The following is a 26,481-nucleotide window of genomic DNA, read 5'->3' as shown; positions in this document are numbered from 1 at the left end:
CGAATAAAAATCCGAACTATTCATCTTTAAAAAAACTTATTGGAATAATGCAATAAATCCGATTTGAAAACAGTTATTACTAATTTAATAGTTTTTTAAAAATATTTAAAAATGTATGCTATAAAAACCGGATTTTAATCGAATAATTTTGTAACCGGATTTGGAAAGTTTTTGAAGATTAAAAAAACTCGATTGTTTTCAAAAAATTTATTAAAATTTGATTTTTTTTAAAAAAAGCCTTTAAAATTATTCGAATAAAAACAGTGTTTTCTAATCAAAAACTTAACAGGCCATGATTTTTAGTTTTACTAAAAATGCACTAGGATTTTAGAAATATTTTAAAAATTTATTCGAATAAAAAACCGAATTTTCACGAATAATTTTGTAACCGGGTTTCAAAATTTTTTTAATTTTTTATATTTTGAAAACCGAATTTTTCTAAACATTCTATGATTTTTAGTTGCACCAAAAATTGTGGTAGTTTTTTAAAAATATTTTCAAATTTTATTCAAATAAAAAAACCGAATTTTAATCGAAAATTTTTTTAAACCGTTTTAAAATTTTATTAACTTAAAAAACGACAATTGTTTTCAAAAAATTTTTTCCAAAAAAATAAAAAACCGGATTTTAATCGAATAGTTTATAGGTTACATAAAATTGATTTAAATTTAAAAAATTATCCGAATGAAAGCCCTAAAATTTATTCGAATAAAAATATTGTTTTCTAATGAAAAAATTAAATTGACCAAATCGCTCCAGCGATAACTGATATCCTATATAGAAACGTGATTGACTCGATTTGGGATATTGTACAAATTTAAGGAGTTCTCAAAATAATCGTATAAACGATAACTGGATTTCTTTTTATAATCGTATTTCTATAGGATTACTCGATTTCATTATAAAACCGTTTTTACATTTACTGGTTTTCTATAGAATATTATTTATACTGTATTTGGAACCATTTCTTTCTATTTAATATTTAAGGGAATAGTTTGATTATTATATTTAAATTTACAACATTTATACAAGGGTTGTTTAAAATATTTACACTTATTACAACAAATATTCTTAGTACAATTTAAAAGATATTTACAGGAACTAAAAGGTTTAATCAGGACTCAAAGATAAAAAAGAAGGATTCGTAAATTTGTCTAAATTAAAGTAAAATATATGAAGAAGAAAAATATTAAATTAAAAGGTTTAAATAGGGATCTTGTGAGGTTGGTTGGAAGTGAAATAAAGAAGTTTTTCAGTTTCGTTGTTTGTACCTTGAATATTTGTTTTGAAAATTTCTATCGCAAAAATTTGTTTCACAATTTTGCCAATTCAAAATTTAATGAGATGATTTAATAAGTTTAATTAAAGGTAAAAATGTGTTTAAATATAAGTAAGATGTACAAATGATTATTATAAAGGGTGAGGGGCGCATTTAAAGGTACGTGTTTATGTAAAAATATTTGCTTAGGTCATTGCTTGCTGTTACGTAGTTTTGTAAGAGCAAGTAAATATTTGAGGCAAATAGTAGTTACTCCATTTTTAGCAACTGTGAATTCTAATAATATTTATGAAACTGAAATAAAATATTTAAAAGTTTATAAAACTAATTTTTGTGTTATAAAACATTGATAATGTTTAGGGGGGTTAATGTATAATTGTAGAATGTTTTGTAAGCTAATAGTTTCAAAAAACATCAAATAAAAACCTAAAAATTTTATGATTTCTCTTTGAAATTTTTAAATTTTAAATGTGGTGATGGATTTATGTTTGAAAGTTTTGTTATGTACATTGATATATAAAAATAAAATATTTAAGTTTGAGTGTGGTATATTTGTGTAATTGAATTGTTGAAGTATTTTCTTTTTTTTAGTTTAGTTTAGTTGTCTAGTTGCATGCTTTATAACACATTAAAACAGTGTATAACATTAAATATAATTTTTATACTAAGAAAAATGTGTTTCAAAAATAACGTAAAACAACTCTAAAAAAAACAAACTCAATTTTGTAATTAATAATGAGTGACCTTTGAAATGGAAAACTTCCGCTGTGTAATCCATTACGTTAAATTTTTTGTTTAAAACAGAAATAAAATAAAAATAAATTAAAAAGAAAATTAAGAGATAAAAAGCTGTTAGAATAAATTTTTGGTTTTAAGTAAGGAGAACGTAAATTTGCACTTTTTAAAGGGGAGATTTATGATATATGTAGATTTTCTGGTTCAAAACAAATAAATTTCGAATTATACAACATTAATTTTCGATTTTTTTTAATTTTAAAACATGTTATAATTTCTTAATTTATGTTCGAAATTCGAATTTTTTATTAAAAATTGCATTAATAAGCTACTGTTAAATATGATTTTTTCCTTATAATTTTGATTACAAGTCCAAGTAAAGAAATTTTGAAATGTTTAGATTTATTTTATATTATGTAGAATTAACGAAATTTGTAAATTTATTTCAAAAAAATTAATTTCGAATTTCAATTTCACATAAAATATTTTTCAAATTTAGAAATTTTTTTTTAAACATTTATTAAACTGTCAAATAATTTAATTTTGAAATTTCAAAATTTTTGGAAATTTTGCTAAATTTGAAGAATTATCCGAATTTTTTTTGGAAACATTTTTAATTTTATTTTATATGATGTACTGTTGATTTAAAATTAATTTTAAGTTATGTTCGAATTTTCGAAATTTGAAAATTAAAAAAAAATATTCCAAATTTTGCTAAATATTTTAATTTTTTTTAAGCCATTTCAAACTTAATTTCGAATTTTCGAAATTCTGATTTTTTTAAAAAATTCTTATTAACGCATTATTAAATTGTAAAATCATTTAACTGTACAATATGATTTTTTTCCTTGTAATTCTGCTTATTAAATTCGAATATCATCATTTTCAAATTTCGAAGTAGTTAAGAATTTTCGAATTTTTTTTTAGAAACAAATTGTTATTTTATTTGTATTAAAATTAATTTTAAGCCATGTTAAAATTTTCGAACATAATTTCGAAATTTCAAAACAAAAAAATTTAAATTTCAAAAATAAAAATGATCCAAATTTTTAACATTTTGCTAAATATGTATTCAAATTTCAAACTAAATTTAGATTTTTTTTTAATTCTTATAAAATCATTATTATATTGTAAAATCATTAAACTGTACAATATGATTTTTTCTAGAAATTCTGATTATAAAATTCGGATAGTGTAATTTTCAAATTTCAAAATAAAGAATTTTCGAAATTTGTTTTAGGAAAAATTTGTTATATTAGTTTATATGATGTACTATTGAAGTAAAATTAATTTTAAGCCATGTTCGAATTTTCGAACTTCAATTCAAACCTTGAAAATTTTTGAAAAAAACTAAATTTTGAAATTTCTACAAAAAAATTCAATATTTTCGAAATTTTACTAAAATATTTATTTTTTTTTTCATTTTAGACTATGTTCGAATTTTCAAACTTAATTTCGAATTTTCGAAATTTGGATTTTTTTTTAAAAATTTTTATTAACGGATTTAAACCGTACAATATGATTTTTTCCTAAAAATTCAAATAATAAAATTCGAATTGTATCATATTCAAATTTCAAAGTAAAGAATTTTCAAAATTTTCTTTATTTTAAGCCATATTCGAATTTTCGAACTTCAATTCAAAAATTTAAAAAAAATAATTTTTGAAATTTCTACAAAAAAAAAACAAAATTTTCGAAATTTTACTAAAATTTTTAATTTATTTTCATTTTAAGCCATGCTCAAATTTTAAAACTTAATTTCGAATTTTCGAAATTTGGATTTTTTTAAAATTCTAAACTGTAAAATTATTAAACCGTACAATATGATTTTTTCCTATAAATTCTAATAATAAAATTCGAATTGTATCATATTCAAATTTCAAAGTAAAGAATTTTCAAAATTTTTTTTAGGAAAAATTTTTTATTTTAGTTATATGATGCACTATTGATTTAAAATTAATTTTAAGCCATGTTCGAATTTTCGAAATTTAAAAATTTTGTCAAAAAATTTAATTTCAAGATAATTTTTTTTTTTGTAGATTTTACTTAAATATTTACAGTTTTTAATTTCCAATTTTCGAAATTCTGATTTATAAAATTCTTCTTAATGCATTATTAAACTATAAAATCCGTAAACTGCACAATATGATTCTTGCCTAACAATTCTGATTATAAAATTCGTATAGCATAATTTTAAAATTTCAAAGTAAAGAATTTTCGAATTTTATTTTAGGAAAAATTTTTTATTTTAGTTTATATGATGCATTAAAATTAATTTTAAGACATGTTCGAATTTTCGAAATTTGAAAATTAAAACAAAAAATAAATTTCAAGTTTCTATAAATGTTTAAATTTAATTTGGATTTGTTAAACTATATTAGAATTTAATTTTGAGCATATAGCATGACAATGCCGCATTCGATATCGAGTAAAATGTTTCATAATTTTTTTATTTGACACTATTGCATTCGATATCCAGCAGTAAATCTAGTACATCGATCACGAACGCCTTAATTCTGACTCAGATTTAGACGATAACTTTGCTCGAAAAAGTTTAAACTTTTTTCTACAAAGAAATGGATAAATGTGCCTTTTTCTGTCAAACCTGTTTCCTTTTTTGTTTGGCAACACTTTACTTTAGAAATGGCGGCAAATTCAAATCTTGCTTAAATTTTTAAACAACCTTGTTTCCTATATCCTGCCAGTGCAAATTTATGTTTTCCTTATACATAGAGTTAGTTAGAATTTATATATTGTATTACAAAATAAATAAACTAAAACAACATAGTTTTGTTGTAACTGTCGTTATAAATTTAAGGCATTCATAAATCAACCTACAATACACATCCTTTTGTCCACCGTGCAAATCATCAGAACGACGTCTTGACAAGGCAACACATACAACCAAAATACCCACAAACACCACAATAACGGTGGCTATAAGAGGTACCATAAAGTTCAGATCTAGCCATTCTGGCATCCAGGCGGGTAAACGTATACGTGTATGTAAATTGCCAGAACCTCGGCCATCATCCAAAGGAGCCACAGTGCCTTTTTAGTGGTATTTATACAAACCATTATGATTTATTTTTTTTGATTTTTGGACAGACAGTACAATTATTTTGCATGCATTGTTCGAAATTTCGAAATTCAATATTGAAATTTTCGAAATTATTAAAATTATTGTATAAGCCATATTTTTTGAACACCATTTAACAAATAAGCAAGCAATTTTTTTTTGTGTTTAATTCAATAAATTATAAACCAAATATGGACAGTAGTAAACCAACGTAAAAAAAAAATAATTTAAATAATATGAAAAGAGAGAGAGAGAAAGAGAAACAAAAAATCGAGATTAGTTTTGTTGGGGTATATACCTTTGTGATGATTGCCTTTGCTACGTAGTATACAAATAACAATTATAGCAATAATTATGACGAGTAAAGCAGCTACCACGGGTACAACTAAATTTAAGTTTGACAATATGATGCGAATTGTATCCTCGGCCGTTAGTTCGGGTAAATCGCGCGATGGGGCTATAGTTCCTGTAACAACCAAATATTAACCAAAACATCATACATGTATAGAAGAGCAAGACACAAACAGACACACACACAAAAGAGTGAGACAGTTAAAGATAATAGAGAGAAAAAGAGAGCAAATTTGTTTCGTTTTCGTTTTTTTTTCATTTGTTTTTGTGGCAAAAAACAAAACAAGGTTTATTTCGTTTTCTTTTTTTGCAAAATTTATGGAACTACTAAAACAATGTATTTGGAACATTACCTTTGTACCTCTAATATACAAATACACAAACATTTATAGTAAAAAAAAAAATGTTAAAATTTAGAAAAATTCTTAATTATAAAATATGTTTCAAAGAAAATTTATCGAAAAAAATCTAGAGATAAAGAACAAGTAACATTATTATAACACAACTAAACAAAAATATATATGAAAAATTTTGTAAAAGAAACTTGTTATGGAAAAATAGTAAAAAAATTTTGTAAAGAAATTTTGAAATTTTAGTGGTTTTTTACACTTATAAACTGTTAAAAAGGCTTAAATTCTATTGGTGATGGTGGTGGGTCTTTTGTATTCCAACGAACAAAAAACTATAAATGCAATTTGTTTTTTTGTTTGTATTGATTGATTTAAATTTTAGAACTAGAACTTTCTTTTAAGCATAAAATCTTGGCATGATAAAGAAAACGTTAACAACATTCCGTTTAACTAAGAAAATAATTTAAACATAACACTATTTAGTTAATTTGTATGGTAAAATATTTTAAATAAGGCTTAAACACAGTTTCTTAAAGCATACTTTTAGGCATAATGCTTTAAAGCAAGCATACTTCAATTATGCTTTAAATAGCATACTTCCAGGCTGTCATGTATTTATACTTAAAAAATAAATAAAGTATCTGCCCTAAAGTATGCTTCTCATTTATAAAACAAACTGTGTTGCCTTTTTAATTTTAATAATAAAGTAATTTTATCGTTAACAAACAGTATATGTAGTAAATATATAGAAATAAATATATAAATAGTAAATAGTATAAATATAAGTATATTTTCGAAATGAATTAATAAATTAAACTATAAATTTGTTTAACAAAGTAAATTATGTAAAACTGAATTATTTTTTTTAGGTAATAAATGAATTTTGTATTTAAAAAAAAAACGAAATAAACTGCATTTTTTCTCATTTCATATTTTGTATTATTATTACTTTTTTTTATTTATTGAAAAATGATGAATATTTCTGATGATTATTTTTTGGTTGTTGCAGGTTGAGATTTTTTTTTGTAAATTAGTAATTTTTTGTTTAAACCCCATTTTGTTTGAAATGATTCAATTGTTTTTCATTTCAATTGTTCAATTGTTTTTCAAAGACTTTAGTAAATTTGTTTGTTTATAATTTTTACTTGAAATTAAAATGATTTTTGTTACAGTAAAAAGGAACTTAAATATGCTTTAACTAAAAAAAAAAGTTTTTAAATCTTTTAATGATAAATTATATATGAAAATTAACTAAAAACAAACAAAAATTATAGATATGTGTGGTTAAAAGGTGAGATTATTCAAACCATTATAAGGAAGTAAGGATATAGTACTCAAGTTTTGTTTTTAGTGGCAAAATTTTTATGCTGATGTCTTGTCTTGTGTGTCCATAAAAACCCATTTCAACATCTATATATAATTTTTATTTATGTTTGTTTCTTTCCAGTGCTGGTGGAAGATCCACGAAGACTTACAAAATTTAAAAGAGGCATGCTTATTATACTAATCTTAATTCAAATCCAAACTTTCGTTCACAAAGGGGAGTTTATTGCTGGCATGAACAGAGGTATATACAATTATTTTCTGTCACAAATAATTGTATTACTTTTATTATTCCAGGTAGACCAATGGATCCATTATGATTGACTAAGAAACGTAACGAAATATACTGCATCTTTACCTTAAACGAAACGTTTTCTATTGGTTGTCAGAAGAGAAGGAGGTTTTATTATTGAAAAATTGGCTGCAAAATACTAAGTGCTTTCTATAAACGATGTCACAACTAAAACAGAAGTGAGTCCAAAGTGAGATGAGACTATTTATGGTATACACTCCCACAAAAGTCAAGTCAAAACGTCAATCAAAATAGATGCGTTTTGATTGGATAATTTTGGACGAAAAACTTACATCAAATTTGGCTTAAACAACATCTATGAGACAAATTTTATACCACAAGTGAAAGGCGCAACACACATGATAACTCATAAACATGAAATGTGTTTAATTTCCCGAAAGGTTATAGATTTGGCTACTCATTTATTCCTGAAGTCTGAGAGATGGAACTTACATATCAATAAACATATGAATTAAGTTCTCATTGATCCGAACTGTCGTCCTGTCCAAACTATGGAATGCTTTAATAATAACAATGTATCATTTAGAAATTTTCAACCCAATATATGAGGGTTTGGAAGAGTTTAGAAGAGCATTCTTTATATGATACTAGTGTCAAATATAAACTGCGCTTTTTGAAGCACAATCATATGAAACGGGTCTCTGAATAATGCTGCTTCTGAAAGCTTAAAAAAACGTGTGTGATGTTAAAAACAAAAATTAATTTTCCGCATCAAACGATAAATGGATAAGAATATTCGCAGTAAAAATAGATAGAACCCCATTTCTAAAACTTGTGAGAAGTTTCGAATTGAAAAACATTGTTTAATTATAAGAGTCATTCAGTTTATAACTGGATTATTTAGATAATGTTCAAACTGAACACATTTAAAGTACAAACAAAGTAAACGTATTCTCTTACTCAAGAGGTTTGTAAATATTTCGAATAAAACATATCTCAAATACATTTCAGAAACGAGGTACTGGTATTGAATGTCTTGTTAAGAAATCAAAAACTAGCTAAATTTTATGGTATACGAAAATCCAGTTCGAGGTCTCTCTCATATCACTCCGAAAAAATGTCACTACCGATATCTGAGACATTGAGTGGATGGTTGTGGAATAATTATATTTTGAAAAAATATTTCAGAAGAGTGTTGAAGAAGAAAACTGTTCCTAACTGACTTTAAATTTTAATACTTATTAACGGAATAGTTAAATTTTTTATGTATTTTATAACCAGAAGCTACATTAACATTAAGTTCTCATCAAAACTGAACAATTGACACATGTTAAGACATTTGATCCTTTCATCTTTAATCCATATAAAGCTCTGTAAAATTAAAATATTCTTAAAATGGAGATGGTCATTTTAGCAAATCAGTTAATCGTTTGCCTTTAATAAAAAATAGTTTTTTGTCAAAAATGAATATGAAGATCTCAAACTTTGTGATGTCAAATAAATTTGAATTCTGAAAAGCGCACGGGCTACAATTTTGCAGAATGTTCATGACATTGTCATTGAATCAAATTGATGACAAATGTATTTGAAGATCGTAAAGTTTAAGTGCCAGATATTGCAGACCCCTTTCAAGATTGAAAACGTTTTTCATTACCGATTGATCAAAAACGAAAATGTTTATAGAATTGTTATTTTGGCAAGTCAGATGTTCTTCAATTCTTTTTTATTAATCATTGTTTTTTTTTTAGAAATAGTTTAGAGCTATGGTTTTAAAAACTATTCAGGTACTAGAATGACTCTGTTATTACTGAAGTTTACAAACCGTATTAGAAGATCGTGAAGTTGATAGTGAACATTGCTGACACTAGGCCACTTTGTTACAAAATTTTTTTGTTGCAAGATCTACGTTGCGTTCTTTGACGCTAGTTCATTAACGATGATGTGTACAGGATTTAAATTTATGATTTGACTAATAAATCATAGAAAAACTACTTTATTTATACAAACAAATATGATCTCAATGTTGTACTTTATCCAATTGTTTCATTAAAAAAAGAAGTACTTATTGCTTGTTTAGAATTATAAAAAATATCTCCACAGCTAAAGATATCAGTCCAAGATCTATCTTGAAGAATTAGACAAATTCTTTTTTAAAAATGTTATTGAAATTTTAGATCAAGTACTTTTTAATCTGTATAGTATTGAAGTATCTCTTTTCAAATGATTTGTATACAGAAATTTATTAGTTCTTGATATAACTAATATTTAATATTTTATAAATATTTAATAAACATTATTAACTGATCTTCATTGATGTTAGATGCTTTAGAGTTGTATCAGCACTTTGCAAAAAACTTTTGTTGATAGTCTGACTAAAACAGTTTTGTTTTTCAGATCGAAACCGCAACAAATATTTGCCATTAATCCGAAACTTGTTAAATATTCTAATTAACTTTCGAAATCAGTTGATTCTCAAAGTTTCAGATCATCAGCTCTTTTTAGGTGGCAGTATTTTATTTTAATTCCGTCTGGTATCATCATCTTGAACAACAACCGTTTCTTGGAGGAATGACTTAAAAATAAGGGATGAATGTATGACTTAAAAATAAGGCATTTACAATAGATGGCATATCTTTTGAACGTTGTTTTTGTTTTTAATAACTTATATGTCATTTTGAAGGGTACATATCTAACATTTATTCTCACTTAGTTATTGAAAATTATAGTGTAAACAATAACGATTATTTTGCTTCGAAAATGTCGAATTTTGTGCCAAGCGTCATATGCGGGAAGTTGTGCTTTACTTCTTTAATTTAAAAAAAAAATTGCCTCTGAAGCACACCGATTGCTCATCAAAGCTTATGGCGATTATGTTTCATCGGTTTCAATGTGATAGAGATGGTTTGTTTGGTTCAGAAGTGGTGATTTTGACAACGTTTGCATGCAGCAGAATTCATCCAAAAGCATGGAATTTGGATACCATACCAATTGAAGCTGATACACCTTGACATATGATGTTTCATGTCCGAAATTATGCTTGAACGCTATAAATGAAAATTATTTTTGCAGCGAATCATTACTAGCGATGAAAAATAGATTATTACGATAACCGGAAGTGTAAGAGAACGTATGTAGAGCACACCAAAGCCAAATATCCATGGCCCTAAGGTAATTCTCTGTATTTGGTGGAAGCAAAAGGGTGACCAGACCATCACAGGAAACCTGTACCGAATGCAACTGACTCGTTTGAAGCGAGCATTGGCAGAAAAACGTCCAGAAATTGCGGCCAGACATGAAACCGTAATATTCAATCATGACAACACTCGGCCACATGTTGGAATACCTGTTAAAAACTATTTAGAAAGAAGTGGTTGGGAAGTTTTGATTCAACCGCCCTATAGTCCATCCGACTACTATTTATTTCGATCGATGTTGAAAATTCTCTTTAGGATACGATTTAAAGGGAGCATTGGACGAAAAACGCCCAGAAATTGCGGCCAGACATGAAACCGTAATATTTCATCATGACAACAATCGCCCACATGTTGCAATACCTGTTAAAAACTATTTACAAAGAAATAAGTGGTTGGGAAGTTTTGCCTCACCCGCCTTATAGTCAAGACCTTGCCCCGTCCGGCTGCTATTTATTTTGATGGATGCACAACGCTCTCTCTGGGATACGCTTTACTTTAGAACAGAATATCCCAAATTGCCTTGATCCGTTCTTGGCCTCAAAAGACGAGCATATCTTTTTGCTCTGAATACTACTCTGCATAGCTAACAATAGAAAATACTTTGAATAAATTTATATTGTACAAAGCTAAATATTTGAAAAAGTCCCGCATAATTTTTAAATGATTACGAGTTTTAATATCTTAAAAACGAAAAGTACTTTTTCCCGAATAGTGCTAAATATATATGTATGTACGTCCTTCGTAGCAATATGTACAAAAATGAGACTGTTCACTTATCAATAAAATAAACCGAAGATAAATGATCTCAATACATGCAATATATCTGATAATGACGTTTCTAGGATTCTGTCAAAATATATTCAAAATTCATGTTCAAAAAGTGTTGATCTTATTCACAATTACACAATTGTTGCAAAACAAAAAAACATTTCACAAAATATTTGCAGACTGTAATACAACATTTAGCAACATGCTAAATTATATAGACATCAAAAATGCCACAGTGGGGAGGGGGTAATACATAAATTAAACTTATTTTCAAAACAATAATTTATTATGTTTAAGTACTACATACATTTAAAGGTTTTTAGAAGAATTTCAAGTAATACTTTAAGTAATTGTTGATAGTATTTCTTGAAATTCTAATTAACCTAACAAATCTTTGTAGTAGTTTAACATAATTTCAAATACAATTACAAGAAATGAGTACTCAATCTTCACATAAATGGTTTGAAAAATTAAAAAATAAAATTATAAACATAAAATTCAAACTAAACAAAATTAAAATAAACTACTACCATCGATAAATACACTTAGATGGGAAACTCTGCTGTCGAAGAACTAACTCAGTTGTCAAAATCCTAAGAGGTGATAATGTACAATACTCGTATAAGGTTTCTGTTCTCACCATTTATGTTTTTGACAACCGTGTTAGGTCTTTGACATTAGAGTTTACGATCTATATTTATTTATCTATGACTACTACTATTTGTAATTTAATTCTATTAAAATTTCTACCAAAAACTTTGTAGAGATTTCCGTAAAAAAACAAAATAATAAAATTGTGTTTACTATTAAGCAAAATTTAGTTTTTTTTTTTATCAATACACTACCAAAAATTTTCACAATTTTTTGTTTCTAAATATATATAATTTTTTTTTTGTTTAAATCAACAACAAGGGGGAGGAAAAACAAATTGCATTTACGCAATAGAATTTTTTTTTTTGTTAAATTTTAGTTTAGTTTACAAAATTTGTTTGTTTACACTAGCAGCTAAGTTGATAATTAAAGGAAAATTTTTAAAATAAAAACCAAAAAATCATTTACAGTAAAACAAAAAATTTTTACACAAGCTTTTTTTGAAATTATAATTTAAAGAAAATCATAAATTTTAAAGTGCTTTTAAGTTAAAAGAAAATTTAAATGAAAATTATAATTTTTTTATAATAAAAAAGCTAAAGAACTGAAAACTTTTTTATGTATAATTTTTACATTTAAGCAAGTGTAGCTTATCTTTGTATAAATAATTATTATTTTTTTTTGTTATTTGTATATTTTGTTTAAGATTTTTATTGTGAATTAAATAAAAATCTTAAATGTACGTAGTTGATTTTGTGGTATGTACAAAAGCAATGTTTTTTTTTTTGAAAAGAAAAGTTTTAATAAAAATTAAAAAAATTAATTGGAAAACTGAGTTAACATACCTCCAGTAACAGTTAAAGTGGCAAAATCGTATTCGGCTACAGTAAAACCAGCAGAGTTGTGGGCAGTAATGCGTAAATTATACCAGGTGGCAGGTTCCAAATCCAACACCACATAGTTATTATCGGGCTTAACATTATTCGATATTTGATTCCATTCAATTTGATCGCTATAAAAAATAAAGTTAATAAAACTTTATTTTATATCTTTCTAGGGGAAAAAATTAAAACTACCACCAACCGTTTTTTGTTTTCTACCACAAAATGAGACATGGGGCAACCGCCATCTTTCCAGGCCTTGAAATGCAATGACACAGAGTTGGAGGAGACTTCAATGAAACGTGATTTCTCAGGCAGTTTGGGTTTGTAGCCCTTGGTACGGGTATTCAAGATATCGGAAGCTTCACCAGCGCCAATGCTATAGAATTTTAAACAAAAATGTGAATAAATATTTGATTTTACAAACAACAAAAAACAAATTTCAAATACTTGTTAAATCCGGTAGCATAAACTTGATAACGTGAACCACACAAGAGATTTTCAATAGTGTATTTTTGAGCATCAACCGAAACTTCAGCAGTCTCCCATTCACCGAATTCTATAAAAAGATTTAAAAATAAAAGTTTGAAATTAAACAAGTGAGTTATATTCGGTTGAGCCGAATCTTATATACCCTTTACCAAATTATACTTCAAAATACAAATTTTGAATATTTTTAGGTAAACAAAATTTATTATTTTTGCATTTTTTGGAAATTTTTTTTTTAAATTTTTTGAAAATTTTTATTTTAAATTTTGAAAATTTTCTGAAAATTTTTAGTCTTAAATTTTAAAATTTTTTTATGAAATTTTAAAATTTTTTTTTGTTTTTCTGAAAATTTTTATTTTAAATTTTGAAAATTTTTAAAATTTTCTGAAAATTTTTATTCTTAAATTTTAAAATTTCATAAACAAATTTTAAAATTTAAGAATAAAAATTTTCAGAAAATTTTAAAAATTTTCAAAATTTAAAATAAAAATTTTCAGAAAAACAAAAAAAAATTTTTGAAAATTTTTAGTCTTAAATTTTAAAATTTTTTTATGAAATTTTAAAATTTTAAAATTTTTTTTTGTTTTTCTGAAAATTTTTATTTTAAATTTTGAAAATTTTTAAAATTTTCTGAAAATTTTTATTCTTAAATTTTAAAATTTTTTTATGAAATTTTAAAATTTTAAAATTTTTTTTTGTTTTTTTAAATTTTAGCGAAAAAAACTATTGATGAATATTTTTCCGATTTTGACTCATTGTAGGTCCAACTTATTATGGTTTTATATACGCCATTGCAAAGGTCTTTGAAATATATATCATTAGATATCCACATTGTCTATGTTAATCCAGATATAGGTAAAAAAAGGTCAAAAATCGAGGTTGTCCTGGTTTTCTCCTCATATCTCAGCCATTTGTGGACCGATTTAGCTGATTTTAAATAGCAAACTTCTCGAAAGCATGCCTGACAGAATTATTGAAGATTTGAATTCCGAAGATATTTGATATCTTCAGAAAATTGATTTCAACATACAAACGGACAGACAGAAAGGCGGACATGGCTTAATCGACTCCGCTATTTCAAGGGTGAAGGGTATAAAAATAATCATTCTTCCTTACCAGGTTTGTAGTGCAAAGTGTAACCATGTAGAGGAGCAGTATCACCTTCATGAGGCTTCAATTTAACAGTCAACGAATCGGTGGTGGTTGCGGACAAAGTAACCTGAGGTGACATGGGTGGAGCCAAAACAATCAGCTTATGAGTTATCGAATCCTTGGCAATTGAATTCTCAGCATGACAGGTATAATCACCAGCATCTTGTCTATTCACCGACTTAACCAACAACGAACCATCAGGTAATACACGCATACGATCGCTACCAGTAAACTCAACACCCTTAATTTTCCAGGTTATATCAGGTTGTGGAGAACCAACAGCTAGACAGGGCATTTTGGCGTCTTCCTTGAAGGTGGCAGTGAAGGTGTCATCGAATGAGGCAATTTTAGCAGGAACTTGATCGCTGGGCATGGCTACAATACTCTTTGAGGGTTGACCTTCACCAATATTTGTGCTGGCTGTAACCCAGAATTCGTAGGGATTATTCTTTTCCAATTCGGTGGCTTCATAGCTCATTTGATAGTGGGGTACTTTTTGGCTTTTGGGTTCACCTTCGGCTCCCTCGACTTTAGTGTAGACAGTGTATTGTTGTATGATGCCGTTGGGTTGTGCTGGTGGACGCCATGATACCAAGATGGCGGCATGACCCATAACAAGAGCCTTAACATCGGTGGGGGCTTCAGGTACTGTTTTGAAGATAAATTTAAAGCAAATTATTAAAGATTTTCAACATGTTTCCCATAATTTTTTTAGTATTTACCATCTGGTTCAGTTTGGCAGTGTATGGCAGCGCTGCGTACACCATCTCCGCCGGCAGTGGTAGCTAAAATTTGCATGGTATAGTTGGTGTATTTCTTCAAGCCATGTAAAACGGTATCCGAGGAGGCAGTCTTCTTGTAGTGACGTTTGGTTTCATCTAAAGGCAATAAAATAAATTAAAATTTAAGAAATTAAAGCCAGTTAATTCTAAATTTGTCTTTTCAGATACTCACCATACCACTCTTCACTGGGAGCATAGACCACCTTATAAGTCTTAATAACACCATTTGCCGATTCCAATGGGGGACTGACCCAGCTAACGCGTATTGTCTGAGAAGTCAAAGTGGTGCAGGATGTATCACTGGGTGGTTGACTGGGTGTGCCTTCAGCGGTAAATTGTTTCTCTTCATCGGACAAGGGACCGGCGCCAATCTTATTAAAAGCCTGAATAACAACCGAATATTGGGTATACACACGCAAGTTGTTCAATTCCAAATTATGTTCTTTGCCTTCTTCGGTTACGAAATTCACAGTTTCAAAGACATACGAGGAGTTAGTGTTGGATAGTTTGTAGCCTACATAGTAGCCCAAAATTTCACCATTCCATTCCGAGCGTGCTGGTGGTTTCCAAGTGACACGTAATGTGGTCTGATTAACAGGTTCAACTTTAATATTTTGAGGCTTGCCAGAGGGAGCTTCTTCGGCGGTGATAATGGTAACAGCTTCGGAGGATTGAGAAGTACCAATAGTGTTTTCGGCAACAATGCGAATGTTATAAGTAGTAGCAGGGTTTAGTTTCTGGACCTGAGCTTCTGTGGTATCACCAGGCACCATAACACGATCAATTTCATCCCAAGAGGCACGAGAACGTTTGAATTCAATAATATAACGAGTAATGGGAGAATTGCCATCGTAGGGTTGGGCCCAGCTCAATTGCACGGAACGGCCAGATTTGTCTAAAACTTTCAAGGCATAAGGCATCTCAGGCACCTCCTGGATAATCATATTAATACTTGCATCATCGGAACCAAAAGCATTAGTGGCCACACAGGTAAACAAGGCAGAGTCAGAACGTTCGGTACGCTTAATCGATAGACTAGACATGACACCGGTCGATAAGATTTCCTCGCGTATGGTATAACGATTGTCGTTCTTGGGATCCAAACGCATGTTATTCATGTTCCATAAAATGCCAATGGGTTTTTCGCCTTTAGCTTCGCATTGCAAGACAGCGGGTTCGCCACGACGAGCAGTTTGATTGCGTAATTTTTCGGTGAACTCTGGTGGAGCCTGTACACTAACCATTATGACAGCCGAGAGTCCGGAACCAATGCCATTTATAGCCTCACACAAATAGTAGCCTTCGTTGGTCTTTTGAATGTTGTCGATGTGTAGAGTGCCTTCTTCAACGCGAATATTGTCGTTTTTCTTCAAATCCTTGTATTCACCGGGACTGTTGCCTAAAGATTATGGAAGAAAATAAATGATTACAAGAGTTTGGTAAATATAAGATTTGTTTTAGTCAGATTTTCAGATTTTAATACAGAAATCGAAACATTATCTGCCTGTTCCACGATGTCGAAAGAAAATTGAGTCGAACAATTTTGTTGAAAAACACTCAGTTTTTATAATTCTTGCGAATAGTTTTCATACAAATTTGTTCGACTCATTTTTCTTTCGACATCGTGAAACAGGCCTTTAAATCTGACTTGTACTGAAACACAGCATTTGTTTAATTAGTTTTTTTTCTACTTACCCACAGCTTTCTTCCATGTCACTTGAGGCTTGGGGAAACCATCAGCTTTGCATTCAACTTTAGCATCGGATCCTTGAGCGAAAGCCTTATCGGTGGGTTCCAAAATCCATCTTGGTGGTACTGTTTTGGTGTTATTTTTATAATTTATTGAGATTTTTTAAAAATGATGATAAAAGAAAAAAATATGTTAATAAAATATTCAAGTTTTTCAATTTAATTTAAATAATTTGTATTTAAGCATGCGGTATAATTCAATATATTAACGGACTGACCTGTGGACTGAAAGAGAAAGATAAAATTAAATGGTTTATTTAAGAGTTATGGTTATAAAATTATTGTTGAATAAGACAATATTATAGTAGAAAAATTTTAAAGTAAATTGTTGTTAAAGTCATTGAAATTAAACTAATTTTAAGTACAAGTTTAAAAGTAATTTAAGGTTATATAATAGATCTTTGTAAAGTCCTTTCATTCAATTCAAATTAAGTTCTACTGGAAAAAATTCAGCGGCAACAAAATCTAATGTAAATTCTTAGACTATATTTTGTTCCTACAACTTGTTTTAAAAAGTTCCTTAATAAATAAACAAGCTCTTTTTTACGAAGTTTTTTAAATATTATTTAAGAATGTAAATTTGAATTGCTCAGGATTTTCTTAAAAAATCCCAAGCTTGGGTACTTAATTTTGGTACTTTTTTGTAAAATTGTTCATTGTAGCACTAAGTGCCATTATTACAGTAGAAAATAATAGAAAAAGGTACCCTTAATGTTAACTTTAACTAAGTTGTAATAATGGCCCTAACAATGTTAAATTTGAATACATTTTAAGTCAAAACTAAAGGAAGTTGGTACCATTTTATTCAAAATGCTAAAAAGTACCAATAGACTATAGTTTAGTACTCTTAAAACATATGATTTTTAACCCAAAATTACAAAGAGTTGGTACCAATGAATGAAGAATGAGATATTTTTAAAATTAATTTGAACATACTTTAGTATTTAAGTACCAAAATAATGTCAAATTTGCAAAATAAAAGTACCAATTTCAAAAATATCCAAACTAGTGCAAGTAACAAAAATATACGCAATGGTAAAAGTTATGAAAATTCTTTAAAAATATGCAGTTTAGAGTACTAAAATTTAATTTTAGAAAAAGTACCAAAAAATTATAAAAATTCTTCAAAAATTTGCAGTTTATTTACTAAGTACTAAAATTTAATTTTATAAAAAGAACCAAAATTCAAAATTTATGAAACATTATAAAATTTAATTACCAAATAAGTTCTAAAGTATTAAAATAGTATCAAGAATAAGAAAAATGCGAAGTACCTTTTCAAAAGTACTAAAATCATTAAAGCACCAAAATATTATCAAGGTACTAAACTATGAAAATAGTATCGAAATACTAAAAAAAGTACCAATTTCAAAATTATGAAAAATATGTAGTTTAGAGTACTAAAATTTAATTTTATAAAAAGTACCAATATTAAAAATGTATAAAACGTACTAAAATTAAAGTAAAACAGTTTTAAAATATTACCAAGAATCATAAAATTACGAAGTACCTTTCCAAAAGTACCAAAATATTATCAAAGTACTAAACTATGAAAATAGTATCGAAATACCCAAATAAGTACCTACCAGTTTCAAAATTATGAAAATAGTACCAAAATAAATATTAAAAAAAAATAATACGGTAAAAATTATAAAAATTCTTGACAAATATCCAGTTTAGAGTACTAAAATTTAATTTCAAAAAAAAGTACCAGCATTAAAAATTAATGAAACATACTAAAATTAAAGTACCCAAGTTCTAAAGTACTAAAATAGTATCAAGAATTAGAAAAGTACCATATATCTTTCCAAAAGTACCAATATCAATAAAGCACTAAAATAACAAGGTAATAAACTACTAAATTAGTATCAAAATACCAAAAAATGTAGTTTAGAGTACTAAAATTTAATTTTATTAAAAGTACCAAAATTAAAAATTTATGAAAAATACTAAAATTAAAGTACCAAAGTTCTAAAGTACTAAAATAGAATCAGAAAAGTACCAAGTTCCTTTCCAAAAGTACCAAAGTACTATCAAGGTACATACTAAAATTAAAGTACCAAGTTGTAAAGTACTAAAATAGTATAAAGAATCATAAAAATACGATCAATAAAGTACCAAAGTATTAAAATACCCAGGTACTAAACTATGAAAATAGTAACGAAATACCAAAAAGATGTACCAATTTCAATATTATATAAATAGTAACAATTTTCGAAATCAAATTAAATTGTTTCTCTTAACCATTCCATTAAATAATCCAATACGAATTAATTCCCAAGGTGTAATTCGTTTGTACCTTAAATGTACAGAACTCATTTCCTTTGAGTATTGATTACTTATTAAATCATTCAATTGTTATCGGTACTATTTTGCAAAATGGTACATTTGTACTATATTATTGCTAAGTTTATTAGAATATAAACCCACTTTATTAATTTGTAGAGAATTCCTTCCTTTGGGAATTGATTCCTTATTGAATCATTCATTTATTATGTATTACAAAAAGGCTGGAGTATATTTTTATCAATTTAATATATTTTTCAAAACGGTACTTTTGTACCATATTATTGCTAAGTATATTACAATTTAATTTTGGTACTTTTTGGAAAAAATACCTTTTTCGTAATTGTTGGTAATTTGGTACCATTTTCATATATTGCGAATTCTAAATATTTTTGTAACTACCTTCATTAGTTTTGGTACTTTTTAGAAAAATTAAGATTTAGTACCTTTTTTTAAATTTTCGAATTTCAAATATTTTTGTATCTGCTTTCATTCATTCTTTATTTTATTTGTAATTTAATGTGTTACACAGTGGTGTAAAAAATTACCAAAAAGGCTTGAGTAATTTTTTTTTTTAAATTTTATAATTGGTACTAATTCGATATTATTTTTCGAAATGGTACTTTTTCGTACTTTGGTACCATATTATTGCTAAGTATATTACAAACAATTGAATATAAATCCACTTTATTAATTTTGGTACTTTTTAGAAAAGTACCTTTTTCATAATTGTTGTTAATTTGGTACAATTTTCATAATTTTTTAAACTGCTTTCATTAATTTTTAATTTGTAGAATGTTGAAAATTCTCAAGGCGTAGAGAATTAATTCCTTTGAGAATTGATTCCATATTAAATCATTCAATTATTATCTATTACAAAAAAGTTAATTTTTGTGTAAATTGGTACTAATTCGATACTATTTTTCAAAATGGTACTTTTTTGGTACTTTTGTACCATATTATTGCTAAGTATATTACAAACAATTGAATATAAAACCACTTTATTAATTTTGGTACTTTTTAGAAAAAGTACCTTTTTATAATTGTTGGTAATTTAGTACAATTTTCATAATTTGTGAATTCCAAATATTTTCGTAACTGAATTCATTAATTCCTTATTAATAGGTACTATTTTAAAAAAAATATTTAAAGTTGTTTATAATTAAAAGTCATTTAAGGCAATTTATGTCGATTTTTTTAAGGCAACTTAAGAAATTTTTCTTTGCCAGTATAACAACACCTGTCTCTTCTTAATAATTCAATTCAAAACCATTTAATTTTATCTTTTTTTCTTTCAAACAAAACAGCATTAAATTTTGTATGAATTTTTTTTCATGAATTTCCTTAACTCAAGTTTGTAGCATAATTCTTTTGTTTTCGTTTAATAGGAAATCTTCAAGTTTGAGTCTTAAATCTTTTGTTTTAATGCTATTAAGTTGTTTTACACAATAAATACTTATTAACTATTAGAAATAATAGAAATTATAAAGCCAAACTACAACCAAAAAAGCTTATAAACTAATTTAATGTAAAAAAAACTCAAGCATAAAAGGACAACATAAATGTTTGGATGTCTGTAAGTGTAAGTGTTTGTGTTAAAAATAAATGAAAAGTTAATGAAATGAAAATTAAATTTAAAGCATGCTCAGAAAACGAAGTGTTAAAGGGGATTTTATTTTTTGGTATAACCCTTTAAACTGTTACTTCGTTTTATATACAACTAAAAAGTTGAAGAAACTAAAAATATAAATGAACAGGATGTTAAGGAGGTTAGGGTATGAGGAAAGTTGTATTGTAAAGTGTGTTAGGAAGACATGGGTTTAGGATGTTTTGAGGAGTTTCATTATTTTAACGAGTTGATGTAGTTGTTGCAGTTTAAGTCTTAAGGCTGCTTTATAATGATTATATTTATATGAAATTGGTTTTGTTTGTTGTTTGTTTAAAGAAGCCCACATTGTGGTTTTTGTTATTTTTATATATATAGTAGTATATAAGAAGTTTTGTTAATAGTTTTTCTTTGATTTAGTATTTAAAGTCCTGGGTGATTTTTTTTATATTTTGGTATTTAGATTTGCTGCGCACATTTATATTTTGCTAAATTCATATAGTACATAGTGATATAAAGAGATCATACCATTTCAAACAAAAGAAAAAAGTATACGAAAAGCTGAATTCTGTTTAATTTATTTTTTTTATATTACAAAAATTATATTAAAGCCATAAAAACTTAAAAAAAAAATTAATTAAAATCAAAAAAAAGCCATATCATTTGTTTTATATTTCGTTATAATTTTTTTATTATAATATCGTTTATTTGTATGATTTTTATATAAATTTATTTAGTTTTTCTGTGGCTTGTTTTAAAGTCTCTTTAGGAGTGCTTTATTTGTGGTGTTTTTGAAGTAGTGTAAAAGTGCTGGAGTTTTGTGTGTGTCTAGTTTACTATTTAGGTGTTGACTGTGCTTTTAAGTGCTGTTTTTCTTTTCTTGGGGGTTTTAAGAATTTCAGTATGCATATGTTGAGCTGTTTTTTGCTTTATACAATATGGTTTTTGTTATATTTAATTTATTAAGGTTTTTTTTATATACACTTGGTAGTTTCTTTAAATTTATAAAGATTTTTTCAAAGAAAATTGTTCCTAGATTAGAAAAAAAAGTAGTAAAGAGCATAATAAAACGTAGATTTGGGAAAACATTACACCAGTTTTAAAAACAAAAATCGGAACTAGCTTATACCACCATCTATAAATTTCAATTACCCTCATTAACACGATTACTGGTTATATGTTAACTTATAGTTTTTAGTATGAAAACTGTCAGTATAACTTTATGTTAAAACATAACTTTACATTCCCAATAAGCATTTTTGCTAGAATTCAAGTAGAAAACAAGTATAATTCCAGCCTTGAATCCAGTGTCAAGCAATTGTATTATAGTTGAATCTCACTTTATATCAATAGCATGTTTTTAGTTTGAAAAAATATTTAATCTTTCAAGTTTATAACATAATTTTCTTTGCATTCAAGTCAAATTCCATTAAATGGTTCAAGTGCTTGAATTTGTTGGGCTTTACTGATTATTACGTTGTGATAATAGCGGTAATTTATTTAAAGTAAACTGGAGTTCCATCACGTTACAGTTTTCTTTATTTTTCAACACAATCAGCCCAATTGTTCCCTGGAGTTTGTTCCCCGGCAGTTTTATCCCATTGAATTTACATAGGAAAAATGGGAAAAGGGAGAAAACTCCCGGGGAATTTTTATTCATAATTGGACTGAATATTGAAATTTCTACATCGATTGTTTTTTTAAACTATCAGCCCAATTATGAATAAAAAATTCCGCGGGAGTTTGTTCCCCGGAAGTTTTTTTTCATTGAAATTGAATAGGAAAAATGAGAAAAGGGAAAAAACTCCCGCGGAATTTTTATTCATAATTGGGCAGTATCTAATAGTAAATATATTGTTAGACGTTGGGTTTTGTATAGCAAAACCATGCGAATTTAATATTTTTCTATTATTTATAAGCTCACTTTTATTTCACAAACTTTGCCGTAATGTTCGTAAATCAAAAAACTACTAAAAAATGGCTGCATCTTTATAAACAGCTGTTTTTCCATTGTTTTGATTTTGATTACATTTCACTGCAACAACAAAAACAAAACAACATCATAACAAAAACTTGTTTTTCTCAGTTTATTTTATACATTCTCTCATTGTTTTTCATTTGTTTTGATTTCGTTAATAGACCTCCATTTTAAAAGAGAGAGAGAGTCTTTTAAAGGTTTTTGTTTCTACAACAACAACAATGCAAAATCATATTTATTTCTGTTACTTAGTTTTTCTTTTCTCTCATTGTTTTGATTTTGTTTATATTCCACCATTTTGAAAAAGAAAGAATCAAGTAACTAACTAAATTAAGCAATGATGACGTAGAAGGCTCAAAATATTGCTAAATATTTGACTTCAATTAATTTTGTTTAATAAAAACGAAAACTTAATTGATAGTTTTTGCTAAATATACAATCCCAATTACAATAAACTGAAATATTGTAAAAAACATTTAAATTGGAAACCAAATTCACAAATTGTTCTAGTATTTATAGCTAAAACGTAAAGGGATCATATGAGAATGTTAATATATCATTTTGCTGATATTATTTGTCTGCAAAGTACTCTGATCTAAATGCTCCAAAGTTATTTAAATACTTGATTGCTTTAAAATAGAAAATATATGAAGAAATAACAATTATATCGCCTGAAATATTTAGGAAAGTGAATAATTTAAAACTAAAAGAGCTCGATTGAGCATAGGCTCTAGAAACTGATATTGTGCCTTAGGTTTGGTTAGATTCCATGGGCAGCCAATTGTCAAGCTGCTTACTTGGGGCCATTCTAAGAAGTAAACAGCAGAATATTTATAATACGTCCGTTGTTTTCAAGGTGATAACTTTTTTTTAGCTTTTATTTTACTAATTATTGTGTAAACCGGGTGTAATGTTTTCCAATTCCCAAAAAAAATTCAAAAATTATAACAATTTTGTTATAATTTTCTACCAAAAATTAGTTCAAGAAGTTGTAATAAAAAGTTTATAAAGTTATAAAATACTAACAAATAAGTTAATAAAAAAAACTTGAAGAGAAAAATTTTAAGAAAAATTTCAAATAATTTGGCTGTCCTTAGCCATTTTTCTTTTTAAGAGAAGAAAAATCCTCCTACCATTCACTATCAAACGTTTTGTGCGATTAAAAGTACCCGCTCGATTAGCAGCCTTGCACAAATAACGGCCAGCATGTTGGGCCGTAACATTGTTAATCATTAGCAGACTGGTATGGGAACCCACCGAGGCCACCGTTGTAAAGGGTAATTCTGGTATAATATCTTTGCCATTAAGGGACCATTCAATGTGCAGGGGCAAATCGCCTTTGGTAACAATGCAGGTTAATTGCACATAATCACCCACATTGCTGAGAGGTGTGGACAGGGAGAGATTTGCCAAATTGGGAGGTTCTTTGTATTTTTTTGAGGAAGGAAAGGGAAGAAAGTTTTATTAAATAACAATTTAAAAGTTGTTCGCTTTTGGTAATTTTCCTACATCATTTTGTCTACTTTGTTTTTATTCGTGATTTAAGGACTCAACATAATTCTTAAAACTTAAATTTAAAAAAGAATTTAAACCAAAAAAAAAAAAAACTATATTGAAAATGGATAGATTTCCTTAATTAATGTGTTACCCTTGACTTTTAGAGTAGACCATTTTCTGGCCTCTCCCGCCTTATTAGCGGCCACACAAGTATAATTTCCCGAGTCCCCTATATTCGTTTGACGCAGCGATAATATCAAAGTATATTCATCGATTTTATGATAAATGGAGCGTAACAAAGGCTGGCCATCTTTAAGCCAATAAATATCAAGCGGTAAATCACCCGAGGTGATCATGCACATGACCCTAACTGCTTGGCCACCATTAACACCGTTCGGATTAAATTGAAACTGTTCAATTTGTGGTAATTCTAGGGTTAAAAACACACACATAAAATAAAAGTTAATAACAATGAAAGCACCGATTAGTACAGATATAAAAACAATGACAGTTGTCAAACAAATAATAAAAATTTGTCAATGGTTATGTTTTGCAGAGAGAGACAGAGAGAGAAAAAATAACATTTTCAATAGACAACCCCCCATTTTCTCAATATCTGGTTATCGTTTTTCGTAATGATAAACCTCCAATTGACATTTTTTTTTGTATGAGAACTGTCAGTTTATCGTCACCATAAAAAATAACCAGAGATTGAGAAAATGGGGGACCGAGTGGTAAATATATATTGGTCGCTCTTTCCAAACCATTATGACATTTTCTTTTGTTTGTTTAATATTGACATATTACTGAAACCAGCTGATTCATATCGGTATAATTTGTGAATGAAATTTTTGAAAATGACAGATGAAAATGATAAAAGTGAAATTGAAATTGAACAATTAATCACAGAATATATTTAATTTTGGTTACTTTTTTGAAATGTTGAAAATTTACACTGATTTAAGCCATTTACAATTAGTTAAGCCAACACCCCTTAAAATTATGCTGCATTTTTCTTTTTTAATTTGCATTAAACATTGATTTGTTGTCTAGTGTTTATTTTGATACTAAGCCGCTACCATATCTAAAATTAAAACATTTAAGGTGTGTAACATACATTATGCATTGATTTTAGTGCAAAATTACATAGAATTAAAGAAACCACAAACCCCTTATGGTTAAATTGGTCGAAACTTCTGTATAACCCGCCTGATTAGCACCAATACACGAATATTTGCCCGCATGTACTGCCAAAACACTTTCAATATTCAACGAACTGCTACGTTTGCTATGCATCATTACCGTTATACCCTCCATATTATTAACCGATTCATCATTATAATACCAGGTGATATTATAGGGTGAATCACCATGTAAAACCGCACAATTCAATTGAAAATAATCACCCAAAAACAAAGGATTATCCACGCTAGAGGGTAAAGGTGTCAACTTGGGGGGAACTTTAAGAAAATGGAAATATAACAAACGTAAATAAAGAAAAACATAAAATAAAAAAATAATAAATTTAAACCTATAATATATAAAATTCATCATCCTTAATACCATTTACTATCAAGTTGGCCGTATAATTGGTTACCCCTGCTGAATTTTTGCCATAACAAGTATAATTGCCGGCATGTTGGCCTTGCACAGACTCTATGGTCAACGCAGAACTTCTGGAACCCATTTTCGATATTTGTATGCCCATTTGTTGAGCCAAAGTTTCGTTGAGTTTTTGTTCATTAAAATACCAATAGACTAGTAAAGGATGATCTCCATGTATGATGGAACATTGTAGGGTACAATAGTCGCCCGGGTAGAAGGCATCTGCTCCCGTGGTAAAGGGAGCAATTTTGGGTAAAACTTTTGTGGGTAACAGAAGAATAAATTTAATAGAAGAATTAAGAATAGTTAAATACTCGTTCTAAAAATATATTTCTAATTTAAGGCTTTTTTGAAAATATTAAATTTAGGCTCTAGTAAAATAAATTAAACAATCACCCCTATTCGCTAATCAATATTTCACCTGAAATATGTTCCATTTTCCTATTTTTAGTTCATCAGCTTTGTTCATGTGAAAAAATTCCCCATGACGTGAAATTTTTTAAACAATAAACAGCTGTTATTAACAAAAATGA

At 27.5% G+C, this 26,481-nt stretch overlaps 2 protein-coding genes across 2 annotated transcripts in view; both read right to left on the bottom strand.

Annotated features, from left to right (window-relative positions):
- Dscam1 (Down syndrome cell adhesion molecule 1) overlaps positions 1 to 26,481 on the bottom strand; it is a 103,711-nt gene that overhangs the window by 29,696 nt on the left and 47,534 nt on the right. The window contains exons 3-11 of the mRNA XM_065513093.1: positions 25,513 to 25,803; positions 16,923 to 17,042; positions 15,400 to 16,626; positions 15,168 to 15,323; positions 14,410 to 15,093; positions 13,255 to 13,363; positions 13,007 to 13,183; positions 12,769 to 12,935; positions 5,392 to 5,559 (exon numbers count right to left, since the gene is read on the bottom strand). Of these exons, the coding sequence (XP_065369165.1) occupies positions 5,392 to 5,559; positions 12,769 to 12,935; positions 13,007 to 13,183; positions 13,255 to 13,363; positions 14,410 to 15,093; positions 15,168 to 15,323; positions 15,400 to 16,626; positions 16,923 to 17,042; positions 25,513 to 25,803 (3,099 nt within the window). The remainder of the gene's footprint in view (positions 1 to 5,391; positions 5,560 to 12,768; positions 12,936 to 13,006; positions 13,184 to 13,254; positions 13,364 to 14,409; positions 15,094 to 15,167; positions 15,324 to 15,399; positions 16,627 to 16,922; positions 17,043 to 25,512; positions 25,804 to 26,481) is intronic.
- LOC135959691 (hemicentin-2-like) overlaps positions 25,875 to 26,481 on the bottom strand; it is a 40,249-nt gene continuing 39,642 nt past the window's right edge. Inside the window, exon 35 of the mRNA XM_065510698.1 lies at positions 25,875 to 26,206. Within this exon, the coding sequence (XP_065366770.1) occupies positions 25,875 to 26,206 (332 nt within the window). The remainder of the gene's footprint in view (positions 26,207 to 26,481) is intronic.

This window comes from Calliphora vicina, chromosome 5 (genome assembly GCF_958450345.1).
Source record: "Calliphora vicina chromosome 5, idCalVici1.1, whole genome shotgun sequence".
NCBI lineage: Eukaryota > Metazoa > Arthropoda > Insecta > Diptera > Calliphoridae > Calliphora > Calliphora vicina.
This window is presented reverse-complemented; position numbering and strand designations above follow the sequence as displayed.